The sequence below is a fragment of the Suricata suricatta genome, chromosome 11, assembly GCF_006229205.1.
Source record: "Suricata suricatta isolate VVHF042 chromosome 11, meerkat_22Aug2017_6uvM2_HiC, whole genome shotgun sequence".
Taxonomy (NCBI): domain Eukaryota; kingdom Metazoa; phylum Chordata; class Mammalia; order Carnivora; family Herpestidae; genus Suricata; species Suricata suricatta.
Window position 1 is genome coordinate 27,758,325 of NC_043710.1, and position 12,121 is coordinate 27,770,445.

Genomic DNA, 12,121 nt, shown 5'->3' on the forward strand with positions numbered 1-12,121 from the left:
ATATTTGTATTTTTACAGCATACATAATATGCTATACTAAATATAGAATGTTTAGTTGATATTCTCTCTATCCATCTTTGATTCAGAAGGACTTTTTTTTCTGTATTTTTGATTGAACAAAATTCTCCCAGATCCGCTGAAATCTTCTGAGGGTTTTTGGGTGGGATTATGCTACTTCGTCATTGTCTTTGGAGCCGACTGTAAGGCAAGTAAAAGTAATTTCTGAGTGAGGTTATATATTATATATATGAGAAAGAAAAAATGAGAGATCACTCTTTATTAAATACAGAAAAATAAAGTAACTGTTTTGCTTCTTGAAAATGTTTTCGGTGTGTTAAAAAATAAAAAAACCATAGAAAGATTGCTAAGCTTGATCGAATAAAAGATGTGAAAATTCGGTTGCTGTTCAACTGGAAAGAATAAAGACAATATTGTCGGACTGTTTTAAACTATGATTTTAATTAAGAAGCTGAAAAACTAGATTCCAGTTTAGCTTTAAGTACCATGACATTTGTACTGAAAGTCATCTTCAACGCTACAGTGGTTTTACACAAAATATTGTGAAATTGAATAATGTGCCCTCTGACCTGGGAGATAAGGCTACAAGTTAAAGATCAAAGGCAACATAAAATGTATTTTATTTTATTCCATTTTAAAATTTCATCAGATACTTATAATCTTAGAAAAATGGAAACAAGTTTTTAGTAATTTCTGAGTATTTTGTTAATGTGAATGATAACCTCTTAAGAACCTTTTAAAATGATATTTGAGTTATAATGTTTTAAAAAAATTCAAAACATTAAATAATTTTGCATTAAAGTAATTTATATATTTTATATGTACATTTAGGTTTTTTTGTCGATTCTGGCAGAATGTTAAATTTATTTTATATAATTGATTTAAAAGTTTAAAATAATCTTTTTTTAATAAACATTCTTATATTATTCTGTTTACATTATTTTTATATGATTCGGATGATCTTTATTCGAAGTACTATATTCACTAATTAACTTATTTTATTCAAATCATTTTTCTTTTACTCTGTGGGCAAGACAGGAAACAGAATGGATGCTTATATCAAGGCAGGACTTTGGGAAGCAACTGATAAAGTTGGGTGTCCAAAAAGAAATAATTTTAAAATAGTATTAAAATTTTAAAGAAGTTCTCATATTCTTTATGTGAGCCTTTAACTAGTAAATTTCTGTCTTTTGTGAATTCAGTAAACTGATTCTTGTGTAGGTGACAGAGGTGGTGATATGTCTCTAGATAAGTTAACACAATTATAAATCCAGAGATTTACTTGTCTCTACAAGTACCCTGGCCTTCTGTGGAGCAGATGATCACATTGATCATTATCAATATAAAGAATGCAACAAAAAATGATTAAAGTATACTGTGGAACATCAAATTAACTGTTATTTTGATTTATTAGTGAAAATCTTTCCTGTTGTGTTCTCATCATTAGCCGACTATGTTGTGTAATGAAGAGCTAGTAGGACTTAGTATATAAAGTAAAAACTTATGCAGCCAGTTCTTAGTTATATATATATTTTTTTGTGTTTTGCTCTCCATTAAGGAAAAGACTTATAAGAAAGATTTCTTATTCTTTATTAAATTAACGTTTGAATACTGAAGGTTTCATAGGATTTAAAATTACCCCCCCCTTTTATGTTATAGTAGAATGTTTTTACACTGAAGACTTGTCTGAAAATAATCTTCAAGATTACAAATATTATGTATATCTGTACACACAAAGTATTATTGTAACTTTAAGTTGGTTTTTTAAAGTAGTATATACCCTCTCTTTGTGACTAAAAAAGGTAAAAATATCTTTAAAAAGATGCCATAGGTTTAAAAAAATGAGCTTTATAACTCCATTTATTTTGGGTTCATATTGAAGAAATTGAAAGGTAAGTTGCAAAATGGATTTGAAGAATGTATGAAGTTTGTTTTTGGGTTTTTATCTTTTTCCCTGAAATTTACTTAAAATAAATTAATTATTTTATGGGAAATTTTTTTTATCTGTAAAGGTTTTCAAGTTGGTCTTAATAAGGAAGTAAGAAAGGGGGAAAATGAACAATTATGCCTTTAATTAGTATATATAGTTGTAAAAAGTCATAATTAGCATATATATAGTTGTTATAAGTACTCTTTTTAAATTATTCCTATTTTAAATGCTTTGAGGCTTTAAAGTAATCTTTTAGACCACAGATGCACACACACACTCACACACACACATGCACAGACACTCTTAATTATGCAGGTGCTGTTTTTTCCCCTCTAATCTTGATATTCATAGATTAAGTTTGTTAAAATTTAAATGTATTTGGAAAGCAGTGAATCCTAACATTTTCTTATGGACACAATCTTTGCATTTAGTAGCAAAATTGAATAAAAGAAGAAAATAGCTTGAATCAATTCAGAGTTTAAAATAAAACAGTATGTACTTAACTATTTCTTAGTCATCTCAATAAAATTATCTTTATTATATCATGTATAATATTGAAGTTTTAATAATAAGATTATAAAGTTATTTATATTCTTTAAAATGTTCTTGGGTTATTACCAATCTGTTTTTGTTATTGCTTCCCAAAGAATTTAAGCTATTTGCTGGCATGCAATTAGTGGCAAACTTGGCAGCTGGTTTCTACATCTGATTATCAAAACTAAATCAGAGCAGCCCACTAGGTTCATATATGAATAGTCCAATATGGGCCTGTGTGGGCTACTGAGCTATAGGTGCCCATGTAATTGGAAAGTCTTTATAGTATTTATCATGGTTACTGAATAGGCTAATGTATTTGAAAATTATGTCATGCAAACAAATGAAACTGCATTTTAATTGAATTGACTTTGGCTTCAAGCAAAGGATGTTGAAATACAGTATATTATACATTATTTTATGTAGAGAAAACCTATGAAATCACTTTAATCTGTGCTCCAGTTTTAGTTATCAGGATTGTTAATCTTTGCAGGCATTGACAGCCAGTTATATTCAAGACATTTTAACTGAAAGATTGAGGAAGCCTCTATTAATATGTAGTGGACAATATTGTCATAAAGGCTACATAAAAATAGATCTGAACTGAAAAACTGAAAAATTCCTGGTCAACAATGCTATGAAACTAGAAGTCAGCCACAAGAAAAATATGGAAAGACCACAAGTACATGGATGTTAAATACCATGATACTAAACAATGAATGGATCAACCAGAAAATAAAAAAGAAATTAAAAAGTACATGGAAACAAATGAAAATGAAAATACAATGGTCAAAACCTTTTGGATGCAGGAAAAGCAGTTCCAAGAGGGAAGTACAGGACTACCTTAAGAAGGAAGAAAAATCTGAAACAACCTAACTTCATACCTAAAGGAGCTAGAAAAAGAACAAACAAAACCTAAAGCCAGCAGAATGAAGGAAGTCATAAAAATTAGAACAGAAATAAATGATCTAGAAACTAAAAACAAACAAAAACCAATAAAACAGATCAATGAAATCAAGATCTGGTTCTATGAAAAAAAATTGATAGACGTTTAGCTGACTTATCAAGAAAAATAGAGAAAGGATTCAAATAAAACCACAAATGAGAGAAGTGACAACCAACACCACAGAAGTACAATGAGATATTATGAAAAACTATGTGCCAACTTAGAAGGAATAGATAAATTCACAGAAACATATAAAGTACCAAAATTAAATCAGAAATAGAAAACAGACTGATAATCAGCAAAGTAATTGAATAAGTAATTAAACTCTGAACAAACCAAAGACCAGTACCAGATGGCTTGACAGGTGAATTCTACCAGACATTTAGAGAAAAGTTAATACCTATTCTCAAACTATTCCAAAAAATAGAAAAGGAAGGAACACTTCCAAATTTATTCTGTGAAGCCAGCCTTATTCTGACACCAAAACCAGATAAAGACATCACCAAAAAAGACTACAGGTCAACATCCCTCATGAACACAGATGCAAAAATTCTCAATAAAATACTAGCAAAGTGAATCAACAATTCATTAAAAAAAATCACATTGATCAAGTGGGATTTATTCCTGGGTGCAAGAGTGTTTCAACATTTGGAAATCAATCAACATGATATATCACATCAGTAAGAAAAAGGATAAAGACTGTGTGATCATTTTATTAATAGATGCAGAAAAAGCATTTGACAAAGTATAACATCCATTCAAGATAAAAATCTTCAACAATTAGGTTTAAAGAGATATCTCAACATGTTAAAGGCCATATATGAAAAACCCATAGCTAACATCACCCTCAATGGGGAGAAACTGAGAGCTTTCCCCTAAGGTCAGGAACAAGACAGGGATGTCCACTCTGACTACTTTTATTCAACATAGTGTAGGATGTCCTACCCACAGCAATCAGGCAACAAAAACAAAAGGCATCCAGATTGGTAAGGAAAGAGTAAAACTTTCACTATTTGCAGATGACAGGATACCATATATAGAAACCTGAAAGACTCCACCAAAAATCTACTAGAACCGATAAATGAATTCAGTAAAGTCACAAAATGCAAAATCACTGTGCCTTGCATTTCTATACACCAATAATGAAACAGCAGAAAGAGAAATTAAGAAAACAACCTCATTTATACTTGCACAAATATTAATAAGATGACTAGGAATAAACTTAATCAAAGAGATGAAAGACCTATACTCTGAAAACTATGATGAATGAAACTGAAGATGACAGAAAGAAATGGAAAGACATTCCATGGTCATAGTGGATTGGAAAAACATATATCTACCTATCTGGATATCTATCTGTCTGTCTGTCTGTCTGTCTGTCTGTCTATCTATCTATCTATCTATCTATCTATCTATCTTACCAACAGCATTTTTCACAGAACTAGCATAAATAATTCTAAATGTGTATGGAACCACAGAAAACACTGAATAACCAAAGCAATTCTGAAAAAGAAAAGCAAAGGTGGAGGCATCACAATTCAAGACTGTAAGTCTTATTACAAAGCAGTAGTAATCAAAACAGTATGGTACTGGCATAAAAACAGGAAAAATGGGAAAAGGACAGTCTCTTCAATGAATGGTGTTTAGAAATCTATACAGCAACATGCAAAAGGAAGAAACTGAATCACCTCTTAGACTTGAAACCATAAGAATCCTAGAGGAGAGGAGACCACAGGCAGTAATTTCTCTGATATTGGCTACAGCAACATTTTTTTTAGATCTGTCTCTGGGGACAAGAGAAATAAAAGCAAAAATAAACTATTGGGACTACACCAAAATAAAAAACTTCTGCACAGCAAAGGAAACAATCAACAAAACTAGAAGGCAACCTATAGAATGGGAGAAGATATTTGCAAATAGCATATCTGAAAAAGGGTGAGTATCCAAAATACATGAAGAACTTATAAATCTCAATACCCAAAAACCAAATAATCCAATTTAAAAATGGGCAGAAGACATGATCAGATATTTCTTCAAGGAGGACCTTTAGAAGGTGAACAGACACATGAAGAGATGCTCAGCATCACTCATCATCAGAGACTTGCTAGTTAAAACTACAAAGAGATACCACCTGTCAGAAGGGCTAAAATAAAAAACACAAGAAACAATAAGTGTTGGTGAGAATGTGCCAAAAAGGGCACACTCATGCATTGTTGGTGGGAATGCAGACTGGTGTGGCCACTCTGGAAAACAGTATGAAGGTTCCTCAAAAGTTTAAAAGAGAGCCACTATGTGATTCAGCAATTGCACTACTGGCTATTTATCCCCCAAATACAAAAACACTAACTTGAAGAGAAATATGCACCTGTATATTTACAACAGCATTATTTATAATAGCCAAATTATGGAAGTAGCCCAAATGTCCACCAAAAGATGAATGGACAAAGAAATGAAGAATATGTGGTGTGTGTGTGTGTGTATGTCTGTGTGTGCACACAGGAGAATATTATTCAGTGTAAAAAAGAATGAAATCTTACCATTTCTAACAACATGCATGGAGCTAGGGAGTATAATGCTAAGCAAAATAAGTCAGGAAAAGACAAATACCATATGATTTCATTCATGTGGAATTTAAGAAATGAACAAAAGAAGAAAAGAGACAAACCAGAGAACTGGCTCTTAACTATAGAAAACAAATTTGTGGTTACCAGATGGGAGGTGAGTGGGGGGATGGGTGAAATAGGTGATACGGATGAAGGCATGCATTTGTTATGATGAGCATCAACTGATGTATGGAATTGTTGGATGACTGTATTATACACCTGAAACTAATATTACACTGTATGTTAACTGGAATTAAAATAACTGTAAAAAAAGAAAAATTCCTTGAATTGAAATAATGCCATCAGACTTAGTGAAATTTTATTAGGTTTCTACACATCTACTGAAAGCAAATACAATTCTCTAGATTAGAGAATTAAGTGGTATCTTTGCAAAAAAATTTTTTAATGTTTATTTTTTAGAGAGAGAGAGACGAGACAGAGCCCAAGGGGGGGGGGGCAGAGAGAGAGAGGGAGACATAGAATCTGAAGTAGGCTCCAGGCTCTGAGCTGTCAGCACAGAGCCGAATGCAGGGCTCAAACCCACAAACCATGAGATGATGACCTGAGCCAAAGTCAGATACTTGACTGAGCCACCCAGGGACCCCAATTAAGTGATATTTTGGAGAAATGGAATTTGGCTTATTACTGGTCATTGTTATTAATCATAGTAACTACCCAGGTAGACATAAGATCTCTGGAGTAAGTACATTTGTCCACTTTTTGTGTAAATGCTAATGATTAATTCAAATAACAGTGAATTTGAAAAGGCCATATAAGTGCATTAGAAACTGTCAATTGATCCCTTATGATCAATACCAATGATATTATCACTTTGCTTAAAATCCTTAAAAAGTGTCTTTGAAAAAGTTAAGATTATCATCAAATGTGCCAAGATAATATAATTAAGAAAACTTAAATTGTAATATGTATATATTATTTATTAATATTAGGGCTAATATTCCAAATAAAATTAATTAAAATTATTAAAGGCACTTTTATTGGTTAAGGAATAATAATGAAACATACTGTATTTATTCTGCATTTTTTTCTTTGTGTTTTATTTGTATTATTTCATTTTATCCTCACAGCACCCCTATCAGGGAGAAAGGTTTAGAATCTTTGTTTCAAAGATAGGGTAGATTTCCCAAGGTCACACAGCAACCAAATTATAGAGGCAGGATTTAAACACAGGCCAACTAGCTTTTGACTACTATACTGTCTGTACTTCGGTTTTAAAGCAGTAGGAAATAGTTCTTTATTTTATGCAAAAGGAAATTTAGGGGAGGCATTCACAATCAATCAGAGAGTTCAGAATGGGTTTGAGAATGGATAAGGATCAGGGTAATTCCAGAGTTTGTGAAGCAGGATGTAGAAACCCAAGACAGAGGTCTCATCAGTCTGGCTAGGATCACTACCAAACTACTTTCATTTTACAGTCTTTTTGCTCAAGTTTCAAATTCCAAAATGGTAGAAATCAGTTGGTTTATTTTGAGTAATATGCCCTTCACTTGACTAGGGGAGAATAGAACCTGTGAATTTTAATCCTACTAGATTGTAATGAGGAAGAAATATTTCAAGTAAATAATTGAAATTGTGATAATTTGGATAGGGGAAACAGCTACTGGCCAGGTATATCTGACAAATTTACACTGTTGGAACCCCACAGGACAACAATTCATTCATAAAACAATTACTGAGTGTCAGTCCATGAAACCTTACCCTGTTTTTTTACCACTGTTTATCATAGTTGCCAAACCATGTGACAAAAATGAATGAAAGTTATCACCAGTGATTCTCCTAATACCAAGTCAAGATCAAAACCTTTAGAAAATGTTACCTATTCTATTAACATTATATTTTTAAAATTTATAAATGACTTTTTTTTTTTTTTTTTAGTAGACGCCATACCCAGTGTGGGGCTTGAATTCACAACTCAGATTAAGAGTCATATGCTCGACTAACTGAGCCAGCCAGGCATCCCTCTTTTTAAAATTTAAAGTCGTATTTCTAAGTATGACAAAGCAACCTTCTTTAGCTGAAAGCAGTGAAGGTCCATATTATACCTTGGGTCCAATTTTTGCCAATTATGTCTCTCAGCATAAGTAGACTTTCTACTGTACTGTATTGCCTCCCTGCCTCTGAAAGATATTGTCCTCATCATTCAATTTTTTAAGTTTATTTTTGAGAGAGAGAGAGAGAGAGAGAGAGAGGGGCAGAGAATTCCAGGCAGGCTACATGCCATCTTCACAGAGCCCTATGTGGGGTTCAAACTCATGAACTATGAGATCGTGACCTGCAACAAAATCGAGAGTCAGATACTCAGCCAACTGAACCACCCAGGCTCCCTTCATCATTCAATTTTGTAATGCAGTGAGAAGGTGCTATACTCATTTGATAATGCACTCATAATTATGCCCCCAAATAAATTCCTTTCCTTAGTTATCAAGAGTATTTCTTTAATATTCCCGTGATTTTACTTAGTGCTGGCCTGGACTAATTGTCTTTTATATTTAATAAATGAAACCAGTTGATTTTAAAAAAATTGTAAACAAGGGCAGCATAAATTTAAGTGACCATTTTGTTACAAACAAAAATATGCTTGGGCGCCTGGGTGGCTCAGTTGGTTAGGCAGCCAGCTTCAGCTCAGGTCATGATCTCGGGATGTGTGAGTTTGAGCCCTGCATCAGGGTCAGTACTGGCAGCTCAGAGCCTGGAGCCTGCTTTGGATTCTATGTCTCCCTCTTTGTGCCCTTCCCCCACTCATATTCTTTCTCTTTCTCTCTGTCTCTCTCTCACAAATAAACATTAAAAAATTAAAAACAAAAATATGCTTTAATTTTACACAGGCTTAAAAATCCCTCCTTTCCTGTGGTGTGCTCAGCACTTTTTCATGGCCTATTTCATAACAAGAGTTATTAAAAACAGTACATTTTTATGTATGTTTAAACATATATGTATGTATATGTATATGTGTATGTATTATAAGCTTATAACATTTAAAATAACTTCAAAATAGGAACAAAAACTCCAGTTACATCTTCTGGCTAAAGAAGATCATCAGAAGCAACTGAATGAAATTGAGAAATATTATGCCACAATAACAGGTCAATTTGGATTGGTAAGAGAGAATCACGAAAAATTAGAACAAAACGGTAGGTGCTATTTTATTTAAACATATATTTAATAGGAGTGATTAAATGTTATAATGAATAAATTGAACTTATCTAGTAATAGTAAATGGCATCTTAATATTATTTGTGTTCAATAATAATTGTATATATTGCGTTGAGGCTATTTTCTCTGTCCATTGTAGTGATACTTAAAATGTATGTTGAATAAATTATTTTTCTAAATGTCTTTCATATTTCAGTACAAGGAGCAATACAATTAAACAAAAGACTTTCAGCTTTAAATAAAAAACAAGAATCTGAAATATGCAGTTTAAAGAAGGTATGACTGATAACAATTTTATAGTATTAGGTAGAATTACAGTGTAAAATAATTACTTTTATGAAATACTATTAGAAAAAGTTGGGTAGATAGTTTTGGGTATCAAAAGATTAAATGTTTTAAATATGATTCATAAACTATGAGTTATGATTCCAGTAAATGTAATGAATGAATTTGTTTTAAACCATTTAAAATATTGTTTCTTGGGACAGCTGGGTGGCTCAGCTGATTAACCGCCATGGTTTCAGCTCATGATTTGTGAGCTCGGAGCCCCACAGTTTGTGAGTGAATTCAAGCCCTGAAATGGGCTCTGCACTGTCAGTGCAGAGCCTGTTTGGGATTCCTTGTCCCTTTCCCTCTCCTCTTACCTGCTCATGCTCGCTTTCTCAAAATAAACAAACTTTTAAAAATGTTGTTTGACTCTCACCAGTTGCATGCATTTTTATGGTGACATGAGTAGCCAACAAACATTTACTATATGTCAAATCTTATTAGCACCATTTATTCATTCATTCTTTAGTATTTGATGGACTGTGAGGTACTATGTGATGTGACACTAAGGGTACAGGTCCAAAGAAAATAACATATTTTGCTGCTTTTTTGAGGTTTAAGTCCAATGGAGGAATTGGACACAAAATACATAATCGCACGGATCAAATAATTTAAAACTGTTATAAATGATATGAAGAAAAAGTAAAGGATGTGATGACATTATAATAGGCGAATTTCTTATTTTGGAGGTAAAGGGGTAGGGGAGGGACAAGAATAATGTTATAGGCAAGGAGAATAGCATATGCAAAATCCCTTAAGCAGAAAAATTTTTAGTAATAGCTTCTCAGACTTTTGGCTAGGAATTGGTACAGGAAAGAGTCTCGTATATGTGAAGGACTGGAGACATCTGGTATGGCTGGAGTATTGTGAATGAAAGAATACATTGCACATTGGACTCTTAAATTGCCAGAAAGCTATAAACATTTTATTTTTCCCATCACAGTCATTGTCTCAGAAGTGGACAGATAACCTTAGCTAGTGGTTATAAACCAGGAGGAGTGTAACCCCCACTGTGGCTGTCAGTCATTTCTCTACATGAGAAACCAAAAAGGAGGAACGTGATGGTGTGGATGCCAGACTGATGTGAAGTAAATTAACCTGTTCTTTGATGACATTTTTGAGTCCTTGGATCTACCAACCCTACCATTCCCATACCTCCTGACTTTTCAGTTATGTGAATCAATAAATCTCCATTATCATATAAGTTAGTTTGGTTTGGACCAGTTTAATTTTCCATTATTTGCAATTAAAAATCCTTCACTGATACAAGGTAAGGTTGGTATGAGAGGAAGGAGAAGTAGGAAGGCCTTGTTCTTATTTTCTCAGTGAATGACCTCTTGTTTTCTTTGCCTTCAAAGCCCCACCTGAAATAATGCCACTTTGGACCACCTCCCTATCTTTGAGAGTATTATATTTTGTATGTATGTATGTGTACATGTGTGTGTATGTATGTGCATGCATGCATATGGAGAGAGAGATACCTGTCCTTACTGACACTCAATAAGTGTTCTAAACTAATATTTACTGAGTGCCACTTAAATATTTACTAATAAATTACACTTTATCAATTTGCAAAATACCTTCCATTTGTCCCTCCAGATTCAGATGTATCCATCCTTTTCTCCTTATAAGACTTACCTGTGTGGATTCTATCAGCGTTCTCCTGTCTTCTGGCTTTCTGTTGAGTTGGGCCAGTGGAGAGAAGCCGGAACAGGAGATAGGAGGAAAGAAAGAGAGTGAATTCCCTCTCTGTGAGGTCATTTCAGTGTGGCCTTGTCCCTCAGTATATCACTAGTTCTCTCAAGCTGGCCTACTCTGTGTAGTGTTCCCTTACTGGGTTCCAGTAACTTAACCTTTTTCTGGTTTTTTGGGTCTTGTGTAGTGACATCTCCATTGCTGCTAGCCCCTAGAAATTGCACCACATTTTATGGTTCCTTTATATTATGTCTACAGTTGTATGAATATATCATCTTCAAATTATCCTAATTATGTGTACAATCTGTTTCTTGTTGGGATTCTGATTATATACTTGGTTAGAGTGTTAACATTAGTGAAGCCAAGCTCCTCAATTTAGTTTCTGTATAAGCTGATTGGTTGATTCAGTACAAAGAAATTTCTTTTTTTTACAAGGATTACACCCTAAACCTCAGTAAATCATTTTTGCAGTACATATTTTGGAAAATCTAAATTTTGGGTCAATGTTTTCATTTTGTTGGTTTTTTTTTAAATAGGTTAATATCAAGTTGGTTTCCATATAAGTACCCCACAGGTACCCCTCTCCATTACCATTACCCCCTTCCCCTTCCCCCCCCCCCAACCCTGTTTGTTCTCAGCATTCAAAAGTCTTTCAGGATTTGCCTCACTCCCTTTCCCCACCTCTTTTCCCTCCCTTTCCCCTTCCCATGGTCCCCTGTTAGGTTTTTCCTGTTAGACCTATGAGTGAAAACATGTGGTATCTGTCCTTCTCTGCCTGACTTATTTCGCTTAGCATGACTCCGTTTAGGTCCATCCATTTTACTACAAATGGCCAGATTCCATTTCCATTTTTTCTCATTGCCATGTAGTATTCCATATATATATATATATATA

General features: G+C 33.4%; 1 protein-coding gene across 1 annotated transcript in view; it reads left to right on the top strand.

Moving 5' to 3' along the window:
• The window catches only part of CCDC73 (coiled-coil domain containing 73), a 109,651-nt gene that overhangs the window by 40,847 nt on the left and 56,683 nt on the right, over positions 1–12,121 (top strand). Inside the window, exons 9-10 of the mRNA XM_029915551.1 lie at positions 9,048–9,183; positions 9,402–9,481. Of these exons, the coding sequence (XP_029771411.1) occupies positions 9,048–9,183; positions 9,402–9,481 (216 nt within the window). The remainder of the gene's footprint in view (positions 1–9,047; positions 9,184–9,401; positions 9,482–12,121) is intronic.